At 36.3% G+C, this 21,765-nt stretch overlaps 1 protein-coding gene across 2 annotated transcripts in view; it reads left to right on the top strand.

Moving 5' to 3' along the window:
* Positions 1 to 21,765, top strand: part of LOC137090293 (low-density lipoprotein receptor-related protein 8-like) — a 120,037-nt gene that overhangs the window by 41,670 nt on the left and 56,602 nt on the right. For both annotated transcript variants that reach the window (XM_067454211.1, XM_067454210.1), the window contains exon 4: positions 16,034 to 16,156. In XM_067454211.1, the coding sequence (XP_067310312.1) occupies positions 16,034 to 16,156 (123 nt within the window). The remainder of the gene's footprint in view (positions 1 to 16,033; positions 16,157 to 21,765) is intronic.

Raw genomic sequence — 21,765 nt, 5'->3', positions numbered from 1 at the left:
TTTTTTTTTAAAGATGTTATTTGCAAAATATGGTGAAAAGAAGTATTTGGTCAATAACAAAAATTAATCTCAATACTTTGTTATATACCCTTTGTTGGCAATGACAGAGTTTCCAAGGGTTTCTAAGCATACTCTAAATACCAGTAAGCTTAGGGCTGGGCGATAAAACGATAACGATAATTATCACGATATAATTTTCCTCGATAAAACGATAACAACAGGTCGATAAATTCTCGATATAATGCTTACGCGCTATGCGTAATGCTGCGCATGCGTATTGCAGACCGGGCGTCTGGGTGCTGCACGCGGTAATGTTTACAGTCTGTGGCTGACAGGCTTGGAGGATTGGAGATAAGTGGAGAGATAAAAATGAGCAATAATGAAGAAATTGCAGCGCTCACGGCCAGCTCGGAGGACACAGATATCGTTGACAAGTTAGTTCGCTCAACTTCAGTGGTTTGGAGATATTTTAGCGATCCCATCCGACATAAAACAGAGCGACGTGCGTGGACTGCTTATCATAGGTTCACGTTCACCACACAGAATTTAATTATTAAATTATCTTGTTTCTTCAAAGTCCTTCCATATAACATGCAGCCCAACACAGCGGTGAATCTACATTAACTACATTCACACACCGGCTTATTACCTTGTTAGCTGTAGTGGGTGACTTATTTACAACAGGCTAACGTTACCAAACTATAATCACTAAAACATCGGACTTGTACATCGCTATCATAATTGTTTGTCTTTGGTGATGTATTAATGACTCCGCATCGCCTGTATCAAAAGAGAAATAATGTCATCTGGTGTTTAAAATTAATAAAATAGACTAGACAGCCCTTACTGGAGATCCACAAATACTGAACTTTTCTCTCCCGACCAGCCCACTGTCGGTGAGGTGTGTTTGTGTATGTGTGTGTGTCGGTGAGATGCACGGTGGACCAATCCACTGTGAGGCAAGATAAGGGGCCTCAAAATGTTTCTTAAAACGCTTTTTTTTTGACCGATTGCGTTCTTAGTGTTTTACTTAGACAATTAAATATATAAACGCTCAATATTGCATTATTTGTTCTGTTTCAGCTGCGAAAATCGTTCACAGCAGAACCGCAACGCGTCTCACAACAACGTGTGTAAATGAACGATTCATTGTTTGAATGAATCGTTTGAATGAACGACTCAATGACTCGCTCATTAAGACGGCCACCTGCTGCCACCTACTGGTGGTTTAATTTGGTCTTTAAACATACTTTCCAACATGTCTTATTTGTCTATTCAAAACTACAAATCTCAAAACATTATTTAATGCTGTTGTAATTTTTCAGTGTAAATTATTTAATTTGATTGGTAACAGCCCTTATAGTGTTTTATTTTAATTAAATGTATTGATCAAAATTACAAATATAAAATGAAACATGAAGCTTAGCCTATATTTAATAAGATTAAGGGAAAATGCTCTTTATAAAAGGTGAAAATATCACAAATTTCAAATGATTCATTAAAAATAAAAACCACAAATATGCAGATTTAAATATGTCAAAGCTGATTGAACACTGGTGAGAATATTGCTTCAGAATAAATTATATTTACAACACACACACACACACACACACACACACACACACACACACACACACACACACACACACACACACACAAACACACTTTTCCGGACAAGCTAATTTTTTACTTGGACAAGCTTGAACGATGTACTTGTTCCAAGGACAAGCACATGAACATGCTTAATGTCAAGCCCTGTATAATGATATATTATTGATATATAGTGTTGAGTAAAAAAATGCTGACCACAGTTAAGATTTTAATAAATAAATCTACCTCAGTTTAAATAAATTGTTCACTTGTTTGGGAAGTGTTTGTCATGTTTTGACAATAAAGGATAGTTTAAAACTACAGCTAACTGTCTGTTTTCTACATATTTCACTCATGAGCAAAAATATGCCTTTAAACTTTAAAGAAATAAAGATTTTACATTTATCGTGATATTTATCGATATCGACTGATATGCTAAATTATATCGTGATAATTTTTTTGGGCCATATCGCCCAGCCCTAGCTACACTTATGTTCAACATTTTGCAGCTAGAATTTTATCTACGACCAATACAAGAAATCATATTACTCCTATTTTGAGTTGATTTTAACATCTATATGCTCACATACAAAGCTCTTCATAGACTGGTATTTATCTCTGCTTTTAAAACCCTGTTTTACTAACTGAAGACTTCACTCTTCTCAGCATGGTCTGTTGGTTTTCCATCAAACACAGATTTGTCCCATGGGTGACAGCTTTTTCTTTAGCTGATCCCAGGTTGTGTACATTCCAGTCTCTTTTAAACATCTTTTAAAACAATCTTAAATATTTTTTAAAAAATAAGTTACTTAATGTTAATTGTGGTGACATTGTCAATTGTCATTGACAATTGTGATGTTGAATTTGTGTTGTTTTAATACACTAGTGTACTATAGTTTATATATTTAGTATTTTTGTGAAGTGCTTTGAGAAGCTCCTTTAAAGCTACACTGTGTAACTTTTTTAGTTTATTCTTAGCTAAAAACACTTAGTTCTTTCAAAAATGTGCTCATTAATGTATATTTACTTATTTCAAGTAATAAAGTATTCTTGTAAGTTTATAATATGCCATTGAAAATGCATACGGGTGAGGGGTTCGAATGCTGGTAGCCATGTTGCCCCTCCATCTTGAAAGTACATTAGCCAAAGAGGGACATACCCATAAATTCAAGCTTCGCCTTTCGTGTTTTAACACTCGATGGAACCGTGTCGAATGTGAAGAGGGGGATTGCCATGTTAATCTTGGACTAAATCAGCCACCGTAGAAGTTAAAACGAAATCAGAATTAAGAGAAACTGAAACTAATATTCACTGGATGGTCATATACCTTTACACCGCTAGATGAGGGAAAATATCACACAGTGTAGCTTTATTCACAGTGTAGGCACGATATAAATAAAAGTTGCTGGTAATGTAGTTCAAACTGTCATTGTAAATGCATACCTTTGACCACACATCAGCCGAATTCCATATTAATGTGCCGACCGAGTTCTTGCATGGTTTGGCAGCTGTAAACAGTCTAATGGATTAATGAACCAGGCAGACAAACTACAGTCTTTACACTGAACATCTGTGACTCAAAATCTAATTGAACAATTTTTTTAATTTAACAATTAATTTACCACAAAGAAATGTTATGAAAAAATAAAATATGTACAATTCTTTTACATCATTTTTTACAACAATACAATTTTTTGTTACAAATTGTTATGTTGTAACAATTTTACAACAAAACATTTACAACAATTTTTTATTTTGGTGCCTTTTTATAAAAGCATTACATCACTCAATGTGTCAGTGAGTGAACGTCATTCTTTGAATTATGCTTTTGGCCATATTACTTTTTCCAGCTTCAGTTGTTTCAGTGTGTTCAGCTGAGCACATGGGTACTCAGTAAATCAAAAATAACATGTTTAGTCTGTCCAACAGGCCTCTTATCACTGTTTTGACAAGTGAAAAAATAGACACTGATTACACTGATTTGATGTTGCCAGTGTTTGTTTTTTGTGAGTTGCACAATAAAACCATGGCTCTGTTTCCATGACTACAGTACACCGACATCTATAGGTGAGGAGCACAGCTCTGGAACAAGAAACGTCATCTTAGATTGACTGCAGCTCAAATATGAGAGCTCCCTGCGGTATTTCTGCTCTTTCCGCTCCATGTCTGCATTAACGTCAGCAGAATCAGACAACCATGTTAGTTCAACCATGCCAGTAATGTGGATTTAAATAATAAGTCATTACATGAGCACATTATTGTGTTTATTTCTTTCATCAGTCTAGGCAACTGTTCTTTTCATGAGTGTGCATGCTAATAGGATTTCATAATCTTTAAGAAGCATCTTCAACAGAAATGCCAAACAAAAGAGTCTTCTAATGCATTTAAATGGAGTGAATACTCAAGCCGCATTTCAACAACTGCTCTTTTAATGAATTCACAAAGTAAGGCCGATGCTCTGTGTAAAAACCATTAGCTGATATAGGCAAGATATAAGAAACTATTAGGAATGCTATTAGGGATTTGGAACTTAGTATGTTCATTTGCATAAATATTTGTTCTGCATTAGACTTATGTAGGATGTTTATTTGTTACTTTTAGTTTTAACTTAAACTAGTGAGGAACATATAAACAATTTGTCATTATGATACTTTATTTATACAGGTTTCTTTTTAATGATTGTTTTTATATACTTTTATATTCTTACCAAAAAGTAGATTTTAATATATGACGAGAAAAATATTTAGTGAAATATTAAAGACATTTTTTCAATATAAAATGAAAGTCAATCAATCAATCTTTATTTGTATAGCGCCTTCCAGCAACCAAAAGGAGGACCAAGCTGCTTTACATTTAAAACAGGAGAACACCTACAAAATATATCAAATACATTAAGCAATAACCAAAGGAAAAATTACACAAAAATACACTAAGCAAGGCTAAAAATCTGAAAACGACAGTGCTACAGTGTGTTAAATGCCAGTCTGAATAAATGTTGGCTTTTTAAAAAAAAAAAAAAAAAATTAAATACTTACTTTGCATTAAATATTTTCTACCTATTGCTATTTTTAAAAGTATATGATGTATAAATGTAATTGTATCTGTTTGAGTAACATTTTCAAAATTACTTCCTAATTTCAAATTAAAATAGTCATTTAGAGCATTGACAGACAGATAGACAGATAGACAGATAGATAGATAGATAGATAGATAGATAGATAGATAGATAGATAGATAGATAGATAGATAGATAGATAGATAGATAGATAGATAGATAGATAGATAGATAGATAGATAGATAGATAGGGATTGTTAGATGTACAGCTGGAACTTCTTGACTTGAGAGATTTCTTGCAAAGAAAGAAGACCTACAACAACACTCATAACAACGGAATAATTGGATCTTTTAGAAATATTTCCCCCAAAAGCACAATACCTGCACTGAACCTGTGTAGCATAACAAAACCCCATTCATCTTTGAATTGCCTAGCTGCCATAAACAATGAAGCATTTACTTTGTCCAGCAATATCTCAAAGGCTTTGTTTAGTGTTTTGCCTCAAAAAAACTATTTTTCAGCATTCAGGGCTTGGCAAAAAAAGCATTATGGCAACCCAGAGATTGTGCCCAGAGCTGTTCAACACCCTCAGAGTTTCACCTTGTCCAAACCAGGCTTGCTGTAATCTGTTTGTCCACAGTAAATTAAAACTTCTTATTTTTTTAAATCTTTTTAACTTTCTTTTTAGCAAAGAATCCTTAAAAATCCACAAAAATAGTAAAATAGCAAAAACAGATTGTAACATTATTAACAATTAAGCATAATTGATCATAACTGAGCAGCAAATTAATATGATTTCTGAAGGATCATGTTACACTGAGTAATGATGCTGAAAATTTAACTTTGCATCACAGAAATAAATTACATTTTAATAATTTAGATCAAATAAATGTACCTTTGTTGAGCACAATAAATAAATGCATACTGTATATGCATACATACATACATACATGCATACATACATACATTTGTAATTTTTCCAAACTTTTGACCGGTAGTGTACATAACATTTTTGAAAGCAAGAATGGGTGAATGTCTCCACTGATTCTGTACTTGTATGAATTGTGCCGATGGCAAGACGTTATCTTATTATAAAATTTACAAAACGGCCAGGGGACATTACATTAATTACATACATTTATCACGTTATTTTTTTCCGCCCTAAATTAGTGTTAAATTGACAGCCCTAATGTTTTAATAGCTGGAATCTTGTAATGAATTCCTTATTATCTAAATGAAGTTCATTGCTTCAAGGGGTGGTAAAACACGATTTCACTTTTCTAACTTTAGCGAGTGTATAATGTTGCGGTTTGAGCATAAACAACATCTGCAAAGTTGAGCCAGCTAACAATCTGAGCCCATTGCGTATTTTGAGGGACCGGCTTCATGGAACCAGGAAACTATCAGACAGATTTAACAAGGAGAGACGGAGCAGTGTACAATAAAAGTAAAATTTATGAAAAATAATGATTTAAAAAAAAAAAAACTAAGCATGAACATGTTACAGTGCACCCCCGCAAACACAATCAAGCCTTTGAAAGAATGTGTTTTACCACCCCTTTAATTTCCGATTTTTTTTTTCTAACCTGTCCTCCTAAGTAGGATCGCTGATGCCCAGATTGCCCACTTTCCATTATGATGGCTATAAGCCAAGCTTTACACACACAAAAAGGATAGCATGAGCACATTCGCACGCACGCACACACACACACCTTTGCTGTCTGTCGCACACAGTTTTCATGCTGGAGTAACCTTGCAGTCTCACATTAGTGAATGCTATTCTGGATGTCTTGTTTAAAAATGAATGATGCTTCCATGTTCAGCACATTTAACATTTTACTATTGCAGTGAAACACAGGAATTATAAAAGCCGGTTTAACGGCTTTTAAAAGGAAAGACTAAGCATTCATAAGGAAAGCATTAGTGGCTGAAAGCTGAGAATGTTTGTGATCTCTAACGTCAAAATACGACACAACCAGGGCTTTGCTGCCCCACTTTATGTAATTGACTGCCATATGCTGTCCAATATGTTTAGTATCACTGCTGGACTAGTACATAAATCTTTTTTTTTTTTAGTATATCGAAGCCTGTCCAGCTGTAACATTACCCAGTTAAAATCAAAGGATTATTACTAGTTCACGGATCCGTCTATGAATTGAACTATAATGCTAGCTGAACTAAAGCAGTGCTTAAATAATTCAATTTTTTTTTTGCTTTCTGCCTCTTTAATTTGGCCCACATCTATAACCTAGTTTGTGCCTCAATAACAACATGTAGTTAACAATGGAGCTAACAATAGTCAAGCTATAGTGTTCTGTAAATGTTTCATTAAATAAAATGTTATTGTGTTAGAGATTTTTTTTTTTGTACACACACTACCATTCAAAAGTTTTGGGTCAGTAACATTTTTTCACACTTTGATTGAAAATAAAAAAGACTGTAAAAACACTAATATTGTGAAACATTACAATTTATGATGCTTGTTTTCTATGTCAAAGGCACAAAATGTACGATTTTTGGATTAAAATATCCCTGGAATAAACATCACACTCACGTTACCCTCGATTTACGGTTTGTTTCATTTTGTAGAAACCATGGTAACTTCAAAGATGCTTTAATATATTACATGTTTTTTTTTTAAAGACAGGTGAGCAAATGTTTGGACACATTTATTGTCATAAAACAAATCATTGTTATAAAGCTCAACCCAGTTAGTCTTATTGTTTAAATCTCGTTTTCTTGAGAACCATGCTTTACCATGCCGAATATCGATCTATCTTACTGCAGTGTGGACCTAGCGAACGCATTGAGTAACATTATAACTTTCAACACACTCAAACAATGTATTGAATATGATAAAACAGCGCCGCATTATGACCACATATTACCCCTCATATGACCACATGACTGGAAGAAGCAGAAGTGATTGTCTGTGGCATATTAAAAGCTCCAGGTGAAATCAAGGCATCAACAAGCTATACCTTTGTTTTGAATAAGAGACCTCTAGCAGCGGAATTTTTATTTATCTATTGTGGCTTTAATACATTTTAAAATGTAATCTATTCCTGTGATGTAAAGCTGAATTTTCAGCCACCACGAAGTCGTAAATAACAGTGGAAAGTTCGGGATTTTCTTTAACCCCCGACCTGAGCTGGGGGCGTGTCAGTGAGAAACATGGCGGAATTAACGGATGCAATGTCTATAGTACAATATAACGGGTATTTAGCAGTGACAATTTCAGGATTTGTCATTTACAACAAAACTAGCATTGTAATATAACAATTAGCCTAATATATAACGATAGAGTTTACAGAGGCTCCATAGATTCATTAAAAACGTAAAAGATTAAAACTTAACTGATGCAAATTCTTTTTTCTCTTTATTTTCTATAAGCAGAGTTAACAAACCTTGCTGTATTTCCGTGAAATTCATTAAACGAAGGTACACCGCCATCTTACTCCGACCAATGAGACTTGAATGCACATGATTTCACAAACACGACTTCTCACCTCATAAATACAAAATTCCCAGGAGGACTTGAATGCACCATATGATGATTTGCTGCTCAAGAAACATTTATTATTACAAAGTTTACATCTCACAATTCTGACTTTTGAACATGCAACTGCAAGTTATAAATTCATAATTGTAGGATAAAAGTAAATTACAGTTTGCAATTGTGAGACAAAAAAGCCTTTTTATTTGTTTTATTCTGTGACAGAAACAAGTTTCCATAATGCAATCTACTTTTATGAGTGTGTTTCTTGTTCAGAAAAAAAACAGGATATACTGTTTAAGGTTAAGAGCAGAAATAAAACAGGTTATCAGTAAAAACAGTCTAACTGTACAAACTCCCCTCTGCGTCTATTGAGGCTCAAGCAGTGCTACAATAACCTTGCTCAAATTCCCACAAAAAAAACAAACATGATCCGTCCACCAATCCCCTTTACTCTCGTGACGGCTGTCTTGAATACACTTTTTCCAGCTTACTAAGTAGAGCGCACCTTTAAAAAAAAATTGCTTCAGCATGATCAATGAATACACAATGAGAAGTTAAAACAAGTTAATAAATACAATAACGGATAAAACCAACACATTTCAACATTTCCCAAAAATTTGCTAAAATGAGCTCTATAACAAGGAAATATAAAACGCCACATATTTATTATAAAATGCAGAGGAATAGTAAGAACACAGTAAAAAAAAGTGATTGAAGACAACTTTAGGGTCTCTCCATTACACATATATTCAGCCCCCAAACTAAATTAAATCGTTCTATTCTCATTGGTGTCGCTTGTGGCTCAGATATGCTGTACTGCAGCTTTAAGTTAAATATGACTGCATTAATGTTCCGGCACATGATTTTCCTGTACTCTATTTTCATATGGCAGCCCTCCTGACAGCAGAAATGACTATGAAGTGGGGATCAGTTAAATGTGTTTAGAGACTAATATCGGCTGATTTGAGTTGAGTGGAGTTAAGAAGCCCTTCATCAAATAGCCATCAGCAAAGCCAGATGTCTCCTCTGAGTCCACCGCGACCTTTTCCCCACACCGCACTCTCTCACCTCACACCTCACTGCATACAGCACAAGTGTGAGGTCACATGGGACTGAAGGAAGCTCCTCTGACCTTGTTGTCACTTCTTCCACACATTTTCTTTCACTTATTCACCTTCTCTTCCCTTTTACCACCTTTTCATAAACCTTTTTAGATTGCTTTCACAGTGGCAGTTTACTCTGAAACAGCATGGCTCACACGAAAAATTGGCACTGAACCCAAGATAATCTTTTTGGCGCAATCCACATGAATGTGAATGGTAATGTTGTTAACCACCATACAAAACACACAAATGCGTAGGGCCCCGCAGGCTTGGCTCCTTATTTATTACCTGGCGGTCTGGATCATTCGAAAGAAACAACCATGAAGCACACATATCCAAGAAATCCAATAGTGGAAGTTTGCCAAAGCTTACAGTTTTTTTTCCACCTAAAAATCTAAATTAAATGTGATAAGGCGGAAGACCTAGCGATTCCTGTGTGCGTGTTTGTGATTTTCAACTATTCAAGCGCAAGAAGATGCACTCAATGCTAGGGATGTAACAATTCACTCAACTCACGAGACGATACACAACACTAATTTCTTAATTTTCTCACAATTGTTTTTTAACAAAATGATAAAATATGATAAAATTACAACATTTCTCTGTAAAATGTAAATATATATTTAATGTAAAATAATAACTCAATTGAAATTTTAAAACAGAGTTTTATCAAGACTAAAGAATCCAAAAAGATGTTCTATATCTTGTAGCTCAAGGGAGGGAAAAAAATGTTGTCCAATTTTTGACTGCTTTTATCCAGTTCAAAGTAAAATTTATATATTTTTTTGTGATGACTTACCTTTATGCGGTTCATTATCACTTTTGTGCAATTCAAAGTAAAATGCAATATTGGGGCGAGGGGTAAATGTCAAAACAACTCGAACTCGGGTCCAAACTTGTTCAGTAAATAAAGTAACCTGCACATGAGTTTTAACCAATGACGTCATTAGTTCTACCCGAAAGACTCAGGAGGCCAGAATAACATTTGAATAAGATTTATTTACAGTTTGTGTACAATGAGTAGACCTTGTCAATAGTCCGAATCCAGGGGGTAGCGGATGCTTGGATTTCCTCCCTGAAGATGAAGGCAGGAGCAGAGCCTACCCCCTGATGTATGGACAGGGGAGGATGGTGGCGAGATGACAGTGGTGATGATATGAGTGAGAGTGAGTGTGCAGTGTAATCTTGCAGAGGGAGTGCAATCAAAAAGGCAAATGAATGGCTCCTAGACAGATTTCTCCTCAAAGGAGTTCATTCGCAAGCAGCAGAAAGAGTCGTTCTATCTGCTCCGTATAATAGCTCTGAATAAATAAAAAAAATCACAATAATGAACGTATAAATGATTGAATGCAAATGCACCAGGGTTTGATACAAATTAAAAGTTAAAGGTGCCCTAGAATGAAAAATTGAATTAACCTTGCCAAAGTGAAATAATTAGAGTTCAGTACATGGACATCACATACTGTGAGTCTCAAACATCATTGCCTCCTACTTCTAATGTAAATATTATGCATGGAAAAACACCACGGAAAAATAAATGATTCTCAACATAACGGCAACTGTGACGCAATTGCTGGGATCATTAATATGTACGCCCCCAATATTTGCATCTGTCCGGACATGTTCATTGTCAGGCAGAACTGACGAAGCCGAATCATCAGGACTGCAGGTAAACAAGCGTCACGCGAGGATAGCAAAGGCAGATCATGGACACATGTCATGTTCCAGGCTGTGCAGGGGACGTGAGGACTTTTCATACCCTTCCCACAGACAAAAAATGTCAACAGTCTTGGTTGATGTTTATTATAATCGGATACCGCAACAATTTAATTCAAGATCGTTCGTTTGCTCGGCCCATTTCAAGCAAGCTTGGCTCAGCGTCTTAAACTGAAGAAAGTGGCAATTACAACTATATTCCTGCAAGCAGTAAGTAGTGATTTATCAACTTATTGACTGTTTAAATAATTTATATATACAGTACAATATACAGTACATACCACAGAGATGGACATCCTGCTGTTGTTGCTTCTCCTGTTCAATTTTTTTTTTTAATCCTCCGGATCTGATTCTGGATCATATCTGTATTAGTTGAATCTGATTGATAGCCATGGTTTATTTAGGGTAGTGTTTTCTTCTCCACACTTTTCGGAAAGACTCGGTACAGCCCATATTTCTTTTATAAATATAATAATACTAAAGACTTTTTGGAGATATGAAGGATGCAATACTACTCTATAGGTACTCAAGATTGACCTGAGATTGACTGAAACTGAGTTTCTGAGTTTTCTTTTTGTATTTATTTTTATGTCTCATTGTAGTTTTAGTAATTTTATGTAATTTTGTTGTTTTATTTTATTATTATAAAATAGTTAATTCCTATTTAGTTTTAATAAGTCTTTACTTTTTATTTCGGTTTTAGTTTGAGCATTTTTAGCACTTAAACTCAGAAGACATAATTTCAATTTTTTGTTTATAATGATATATATATTTTTAATATTTTATTTTATTTCAACTTTAGTTACGAGATTAAAGGCACTGTATGTAAGAAATGTATTTCAATTAATCATAAAATGGCCCTGATATGTCACTAGACATTAAGAAATCATGTTCATTTCAAATACTTATATCACTGACAACAGTAGTCCTGCCAGGATATTGTCATTTAAAAGTTGTTGTTGCAGTCCTCATCTGATGTTGTTGACATGTTGTGTTTTGGCCTGAAGCTCCGCCCTCCAGCTGTTGACCAATCACAAAGTCAGTAGTGTTTGGGCATCTGGGTTGCCAGATCTGCTCTAGTTACCACAGCTGCAGCTACAAACATTCCTGCTGGATCCTGCAGCCGATCTGGCAACCTCGAGTCAGGGGGGAGGGGGAGAGGGGATACACCTGCATTACCAGTTTTGGCCACAATCTTACATACTCTTCCTTTAACAAAACAATAAAATTCTATTACATGTTTCAATTAACAATAGCTGCACTATAATAGCAGCACAATTAACAATATACTAGCAGTACATAAAAATATTGATTATTAGTTGTTATTTCCATCTGATTATTACCATTACCAAATATTTGAGTGCTCTGTGCTGCATATTTTATGTTTGTTCCTGTGCCTTTAGCTTAGCAACATTCTAACGTTTGACAGTTAGAATATATTGTGAACCAAGTCTCCTGTGTATTTCACGTGATTTGTGCTGTTTTGTTGCAACAGATGATGTGTAGAACGTTCCAAATCTGTCACTTATAAGGTTGCATCTCAGATAGATGCTGTCAGCTGCCTATGTAGTAGACAGCAAGGAACAAAGCTCCAGATTTAATGCGCCCTGTTGATGTTTTCAGAATTTTGATATCCTCTTGTTGTGGCTTATGAATCTATGAAGCACTACAATTGTTTTAGTTCAAACCCTCCTGCACACTAAGACACAGCATTACTGCATTGCAGATCCTGAAAAAAGCATTTTGGATGTCATAAAGTGTGATGAAATGACACTGTTGGTTAACACATTTCAGTAGCAAGGCTGGCTTGCATTCAAAAAAGCATATTTAAATAAAGTCAGGAAGATAAATGACTGCCATCTTGCTTGATGAATGATACTGAAGGTTTGGACAAGTGCTGCAGTAATGGAGAAATCACACCTCGTTTGATATGCATCACTCATTTAAATGATGAACCAGATCCAGTGATGGATAATAAATTCACTCAAAATTGACCGCTGCCATTTCTATATAGTTTATACAACATATCCTTGGCCAGGCTAATTGGTACAACTTGTTGGGCCCCTCTGAATTCTTTCTGATATAAGAGCAGCTGAATGGCCCCGGCAGACTCATTGACTGTGGCGGCTCTCCAGGTCTCTGCAGCCAGAGATGATTTATTTATGCCTCCATTTCTGATACCTCTCAAACTGTAATCTAATATCAACAGACAGCCTGCCAAATGGAGCAGATTGACCGTGACTGTGAAGGAAAGAGGGGGACAGATCTGCTAAAACGAGGGCCACAGGCTCTCTGATCTGCCGCCTGATCCCGTTTACTCTCACTTAAATGGATAGTTCACCTAAAAATTATAATTCTGTCTTTATTTACTCACCCTGATATTTTATTTTGTGTCATACATGTTTGGAATGACATGAGGGTGAGTAAATTATGACCATATTTTGTTTGGGGTGAACAGAGATCCTGTTTTGCAGCTTTTTTTTTTTCCTTTTTTTTTTTTTTAGGTGGAATTTTTTTGTTTTAATGATCAGATCAATTATTAAATTAAATTATGTAATGTTATCGTCACATTCAGTTTTAATTTCAGTTTAGTTCAGTCCCCAGAGTGTGAAATGTGACATTTCAGCTCAAAATACTCACAAATCTTTTTTTGAGCATGTTAAAATTACCACTTTCTGGGGGTGAGCAGAAATGTGCCGTTTTTGTGTGTGTCCCTTTAAATGCAAATGAGCTGGGGCTTCCGACACCATTTCAAGAAGAGGGCGGAGCTTCCAATGCTCCGGCATACCGGCAACAACAAAACAGGACAATCTCACACACTGAAAATGTCAGAAATTGTTCAGCCTTATATGTTCGAACCGGTCGAGTCGGACACAGATGGAGAGACTCAAGAAGTGACAACATGTAGAATGCAACAGGATTTTTCTGCATGGTAAATTGATGAATTTATGTAGTTGATGTGGAGTTGACTATCTTTAAGTCATCGATTGCTATGTTCTGTCATGTTAATTTATAAATCGCTGTACAGGTGCTCGTGTTGGTCACGTGACAGTGACCACATGGCAAACACAGCACATGCGAATTCCAGTCATACTACACACTATATAGAACATAATTGTTTAATGGTAATGCAGTACATTTTTAAACCAAATGTAGTACTTACTATACAGTATGCAATTTTGGACACAGCTCAAGTCTCCTGTGTGCTCTGTGATAAAGCTGCTTGTACGATACAATATGACATTAAAACCATAATGTGCATGATGCTTGAGTGCTAGGGGATGGAAACCCTACAGTCTTGTTCAAAATAATAGCAGTACAATGTGACTAACCAGAATAATCAAGGTTTTTGGGCAATTAGTTGAAAGGGGTGTGTTCAAAAAAATAGCAGTGTCTACCTTTGACTGTACAAACTCAAAACTATTTTGTACAAACATTTTTTTTTCTTTCTGGGATTTAGCAATCCTGTGAATCACTAAACTAATATTTAGTTGTATGACCACAGTTTTTTAAAACTGCTTGACATCTGTGTGGCATGGAGTCAACCAACTTGTGGCACCTCTCAGCTGTTATTCCACTCCATGATTCTTTAACAACATTCCACAATTCATTCACATTTCTTGCTTTTGCTTCAGAAACAGCATTTTTGATATGACCCCACAAGTTCTCAATTGGATTAAGGTCTGGAGATTGGGCTGGCCACTCCATAACATTAATTTTGTTGGTTTGGAACCAAGACTTTGCCCGTTTACTAGTGTGTTTTGGGTCATTGTCTTGTTGAAACAACCGTTTCAAGGGCATGTCCTCTTCAGCATAGGGCAATATGACCTCTTCAAGTATTTTAACATATGCAAACTGATCCATGATCCCTGGTATGCGATAAATAGGCCCAACACCATAGTAGGAGAAACATGCCCATATCATGGTGCTTGCACCTCCATGCTTCACTGTCTTCACTGTGTACTGTGGCTTGAATTCAGAGTTTGGGGGTCGTCTCACAAACTGCCTGTGGCCCTTGGACCCAAAAAGAACAATTTTACTCTCATCAGTCCACAAAATGTTCCTCCATTTCTCTTTAGGCCAGTTGATGTGTTCTTTGGCAAATTGTAACCTCTTCTGCACATGCCTTTTTTTTAACAGAGGGACTTTGCGGGGGATTCTTGAAAATAGATTAGCTTCACACAGACGTCTTCTAACTGTCACAGTACTTACAGGTAACTCCAGACTGTCTTTGATCATCCTGGAGGTGATCATTGGCTGAGCCTTTGCCATTCTGGTTATTCTTCTATCCATTTTGATGGTTGTCTTCCATTTTCTTCCACGTCTCTCTGGTTTTGCTCTCCATTTTAAGGTATTGGAGATCATTTTAGCTGAACAGCCTATCATTTTTTGCACCTCTTTATAGGTTTTCCCCTCTCTAATCAACTTTTTAATCAAAGTACGCTGTTCTTCTGAACAATGTCTTGAACGACCCATTTTCCTCAGCTTTCAAATGCATGTTCAACAAGTGTTGGCTTCATCCTTAAATAGGGGCCACCTGATTCACACCTGTTTCTTCACAAAATTGATGACCTCAGTGATTGAATGCCACACTGCTATTTTTTTGAACACACCCCTTTCAACTAATTCAACTAATTGCCCAATTGCACAGCCTTAAGAGCGTGCATATCATGAATGCTGGGTCTCATTTGTTTTCTGAGAATCTACTGAACCTACTGGTAACTTGTTTGCCACGTAGCAATAAAAAAATATACGAAAAACCTTGATTATTCTGGTTAGTCACATTGTACTGCTATTATTTTGAACAATACTGTACATTCGGTGACACTACTGAAAACTCTAGCTCATTAAATACTTAGTAATAGTTGGTACTCCACCAACACTTCCTCATTCTGACGTGCTTCAACAGCCGTAAAAACTGCATAAACGGACTTAAAAGCAAAAACATGCTAAAAAAAAAACATTCCGAAAAGATCCCGGGAACACAGTGAGTGCTGATTTAATGCCAGTTGGTTTACTTGCCACATGTTTTAGGTTTACCTGTTCAAACATCTGCTTCTGTTCCACAGCAGTCAAACAGACGTGTCCACCAGAGAAGTTTGACTGTGGAGGGAAGTGCGTGTCGCTGTCCTGGCGGTGTGACGGGGAAAGAGACTGCGAAAATGGCGAAGATGAGGCAGACTGCGCAGCAGGTGAGTCTGCTCTCTTTCTCTCAGACTGTGTGTTTGATTCTCCGCAGGGAGTTGTGTTCAAGTCTGAGGTGATGCTTTGAACTGACTTTCACCCCAGTGCTGTGAACCTGCTTTAGTTGTGGCTCTAAAAGGCTCAAAGAGGAGAGAGAGACCTAGTCAATGATTTATTTCCTGAGCACACTCTGTTGTCTTGTTAAGTCTATGTTTTGTCTTATTGAAACTCTCTTGTACTTAACAATTATTTGTTGATTAGACAACTGGTACTAGACCGTTACAATTGAGAGTCAATTATAACAATTAATTTAGGTCTGCTCTTATGTAATTATTCTATTACAAAGAAGTTTTTTGAAGAGGTTGACCTTCAGCGCTGGGAAGATGAATCTGTATTTAAACTGGGTCAAAAATTATTTTTGAATTTGGTGCCTTCTAGACTGAGAAAAGACAGAAAATGTATTTTTGTCTCATGGGGATGAAAGACTACAATTCCCAGAATGCTTCGCAGCCCTACGAGGCCACTCCCAAAGCCACAGCTACTGAATCACTGACTGGATCACTTTCCCACCGTGTTCATTTTCATAAAATCAGTTCAGTTAGAGAACAGACACTATAATTAAAAACTGAACCTGTCTGTTTGATATAATGAGTAAGTCGCTGCACGAGTGTCACAGCAGGAACGCAGCAGAAGTCAGATTACATTCACTGTCATGAATGAGCTGAATGAGCCCTTGTGATGAGAGCTGAGGTTATTGCGACTGCGCTCACGGCATACATTCACAGCGTGTGTTCAGTCTGATGTGTTTTCAGTTCATGCCTTTGGAAGCTTAACTTTCATAGGATTTAATTTGACAAGTTGAAACACTTACTTTGCTCAACATAGCTCCGTTTACATAAATTCCTGCAGCTGCGAGCTGAGCTGTGGGTGTAATCTCCCATCCCCCATGCGCAGGTTGAAAACATGCAGAAATAGCTCCCTATTTTTTTTACTTGGTAGCCCTTGCAAATTGTATTTGTCGGTTAGTCACAGGAAGAAAAAACACTCCACAGGAAGTGGCAAAGTTACGCAGTCCGCGAGGGACAAATCATTAACCGCGAGTCCTTGTGGTAATTATAGTATGTCGGGCAGGAAATCCAAATGTTCGCTTGTCATCCATTGATCTCAAATATGGCTTATCATTTGAAACATGTAAGTAGTAGCAACTTTACTTGGCCGCTCGCTCTAACTTAGATATAAATGTGCGCTATTAGGTGCTGGCACGATCACTTGGATTTTTTCATTTTAACAGCGGAAACAACTTAATATACTGTGTCATTTTTGGTCACACAAATAAGAATAATACATCATTCGAAACTGAAGAGACTACTTTTATATGTGTAAACTCACAATAAAAACAAAACATTGTGCTTTTTAAAATAAAGAAAACAAACAGGATGCGCTTTCTGCCGTCTCGATCTCCATGAACTGGAACGCATCACAAAAATGTACCTAAACTCAGTACTTGGCGGCAAACTGCTCCGCAGTATATTTTTAATTAATTAAATTAATATAAACATATGATTAGTCATCTGGCTTAAATGAACACGAACACACACACCACAAATAAGCTATGTGACAACTCCAACATTCTCATAAATCAAGGTTCAGTCAGTGTAAATACGAGTTCATTCTGCAGTATGGACAGTTTAATTTATTGTATGGGGAGTGTTTGAGAGTTCATGGTGTTTGAACTCTCTCTGAACTGCAGAGCTCTAACAGTCTTTTGAAACTGTGAACAGCTTTAGTGATTATTATGGGATGAGAACGTTCTAGTACTGTAGTGTAACTCGCATTGTGCATAATTTATTCAGCATTTGAATAACAGATTTGCTTGTCAAGCTGCTAAAAGAGCCAATGATTCATGTCTTGAGTGAATGTGTAGCTTCACAAAAACAAATGTTTTATTAGAAATTATATTGATTTAAATAGGCAAATTTTTAACACAATATCAAAATGCGCTCTTCAGAATATTGGATTCGACTAAGCCTGCAAGATTTGTAAAATTAGATGTTTATTAGATAGTTAAAGATTTGTTTAAATCATATAAATGAGTATTTGCTGAATGCTGACGGTAAATGAGAAAGTATGAATAGTGTTTGCCTTTCTGTTTCTAATATAAAAAGTAAACGCTGTGACACTCTTCTGTATACAGTTTACTTTTTTTTTTTTAACAGTTCTATCCAGTAACTTATTAGACAAAACTGTTAAACAACAGTAACGAATGAAAAGAATATTAGCGCTGTGTGCTCAGGCACAGCAGCTTTCAGAGCCGGCGTTCTCAAAATAAAAGTCTGGTGCGGTGTCAAAATATTGATAATACATAAAGCTCATGATCTCTACGATTTTTAAAACGTAAAGATCATGGATTTTTTTTAAGATCACCCACCCATAAATGGAAGTACTAACAATTATGATTTTGCCATAATCGTGCTTCCCAAGCTTTTTTGTTGGTCAGTAGATGTCAAATGATGACTGTTTATCTTGTAATGACCCTTAAAAGGTATGAAAGTCATTGCATTATATTGCAATGTATAAGTGCACTGGTTGGATTTCGCAATTTGTGTTGTACCTGTGTGAACTTTAGGAGGCAATGGCTTCAATGCAACAACTCTAAAAAGTCAAGCTAGTTCTAAGAAATGATTTAATATTATTTGTTTGCAGATGCTGTTTTATTTTTTTAATGCATTTATTATTGTTATTTATTAAGTGTGGCTTAAGTGTCCAGAAACAAACTGTATATTAATCTTAAACTAAGAATGGATGCTATAGGCTTTGGTACGTAATTATTCTGAAGGAGAAGCACAGCCAGCAAAAAGATGTCCTTGGCATCCTCGCCCAAGGTTTTCTTGATAAATTGTCTAGACCGTTGAGTACTGATGCTTGTGGCAGGGCTCATGTTCATGTGTCATCATCATGCTCATTGAATGTTTCAACACTTCTGTTGGGAGGTGCTTGAGCTCTGCTTATTAAACATGGTTGTTTTACCTCAGCCAATCAGGTGTCTTCACAAAACCCCGCTGTGAATCTCACTGCCCTACTTTTAGGAAGCTGTGAAAATTGACTCTTTCTCTAGCTTCCTTTCCCCTTGCTCTTCGTAATAGCATTTCTCCACTGTGTCTCTCATTAATGGCTTCTCCCACTCTCTCTTTCTCTTTTTCCAATTCTGCCTGTTAAAGGATAGTCTTGGAGGTGATAAAATTACAATTTTGAGCTACTCATTTTTTAAACCATATCTTATAATAATAATAATAATAATAATAATAATAATAATAATAATAGTAATAATACAATTAGTACAACGAATAAATACAATTACAATATTATTATACAAAATTGTAAACAAATGGAACTTGTTTTGTTCCATTTGTTAAAATTAGTTAACTACATTAGTTAACATGAACTATGAAAAACATTTTTTTTATCTTAATTCATTTTTAACATTCATTAATACATTGTTAAAATCAAAAGTTGTAAATATAATTTAATTGACCTGAGCTGAACTAACACTGTACAGTTAACTTAGATGAATAACAACTGTATTGCTCAATGTTAATAATGAATGCATTAACTAATGGAACCTTAATTTAAAGTGTTACAATACAATTTTATTAATACAGTATAATTAATAATTATATTATATTATTATAGAAAAAATTGCCGGAAATTTGTCTAAAATGCGATTGTGTCGCTGTCGCTGTGTTATTTAAATTATGATTCACAGCACAGCCTTTATTTAACTAAGGTACATTATAATATATTATATTATTTAAACATCCAGGGTGCACTTTCTGGGGTTATCTTTAGTTTACATAATTTAATATTTCATATCTGTCTGTGTTTTGAATAATTTGTTGTCTGGCTCGTTTCTGATTATGATCTGGTCCATTTACTGGGCTGCACCTGTTAATTGTAATTAACCTGCAGGTCATCTCTGTGGACACAACCAGGGGAAGCATTAGTGTGTCAACACGGCCCTTTTTAAAATCCTTTACAGAAAGGCCATTTAAAGAAAGGTTTGTTTTTATAATTAAACACAAGACGTGCCTCAAATTCAGTTTAAATAGTATAGAAAATTGACACTTAACCTGCTTTAGCTCCTCCTTTGTTGCACGTCAGTCCATCTGAAACAATAAAACTCTTGCAGTGTCACAAGATATAAATCAGAATGTTAATTGCCCTATTAAGAGCAAATGAAACAGCCTCCAGCCATTTCTTCACTCTGAGGGTTGGGAGATGATAATTCATATGTGTTAAAAGACTTGGTGAAACACAAAGACTAATTAATCATTATGCATCTTCTATAAGCAGCCATAAAGACATTTTGATGGATGGGCTTGTATGGTTGTATGTTTTCCAGATCATTTTTATCAATCAGTGTTTTATTCAGCCATCCTCATCAACGGTTCAAGTCTTGGCAGCTCTAAGCCTTTTTTTTTTCTTCTATAGAGGTAATCATGATTCTATTTTCATCAAGCTATAAACCAAGAGCCCAGGCATTCTCTCACTGCTCAGACTTCTGATCAGTACATCCGTGCCAATGTCACAGTATCGAGCCAGGAGAACGCGAGCCTTGGCTTAAAATGATATTTCACCTGGGTCTGATGATAATTGATTTCCTGCCTTGCTTTGTGAGGTCTGTGCAGTGTAATACACCTCTAATTATCTACTGCTGAAGGCCTCATAACTTGAATCTACTGCAGTGATGCTCAGACAGGATGTCTCAATGCACTCCCACAAAATGCTCATTGAACACGCACATTTCTCTGTAGTGCATTATTTCTTTTCCTGTTGTTTTTCTGGTTGTGAGGGGAACGCTATTAAATGGATTTAAATGTAGTACAAAATATGGATTGGGCTTTGGTCGGGGCTCACTCATTCATGTCTTTATGGACCTTGTTTTGTACACTGATGCGCAGTCATGATGGAACAGGAAGGGGCCATCCCCAAACTGTTCCCACAAAGTTGGGAGCATGAAATTGTCCAAAATGTCTTGGTATGTTGAAACATTAAGAATTCCTTTTATTGGAACTAAGGAACCAAGCTCAAACCCTGAAAAACAACCTCACACCAATCCCCAATTCACCAAACTGTACAACTGGCACAATGCAGTCAGGCAGGTACCGTGCTCCTGGCAACCGCCAAACCCAGACTCGTCCATCGGATTGTCAGACAGAGAAGCGTGATTTTAGAGAGTCCAGTGGCATCCGACGCTTTGCATTGGGATGCAGCTGCTCAGCCATGGAAACCCGTCCCATGAAGCTCTCTATGCACTGTTCTTGAGCTAAACTGAAGGCCTCACAAGGAGGTCTGTAGTTATTGACTCTGCAGAAACTTGGTGACGTCACTGCACGCGTTACAGCGCCCATGTTAACAGATTAGAGCATTCACACCGCATGCAGAGGCGGCGCGGCGGCGCAGAAGCGGCAGTGCCGCGATCGTTTCGGCGTCAAGTGTGTTTTTGCCGCGCTGCTCACGCTGAATTAAAGCCACAGTGCATAGTTTTTGATAAAATTGACCCGGTTAACATAAATCACCATAAAATCATTAAGTGAAGTGTTCCGTGAGTTTCATTATC

Source organism: Pseudorasbora parva, chromosome 9 (genome assembly GCF_024679245.1).
Source record: "Pseudorasbora parva isolate DD20220531a chromosome 9, ASM2467924v1, whole genome shotgun sequence".
Taxonomy (NCBI): Eukaryota; Metazoa; Chordata; class Actinopteri; order Cypriniformes; family Gobionidae; genus Pseudorasbora; species Pseudorasbora parva.
Note: the sequence above shows the minus strand (reverse complement) of the source record. Positions and strands in the feature narration are given on the sequence as shown.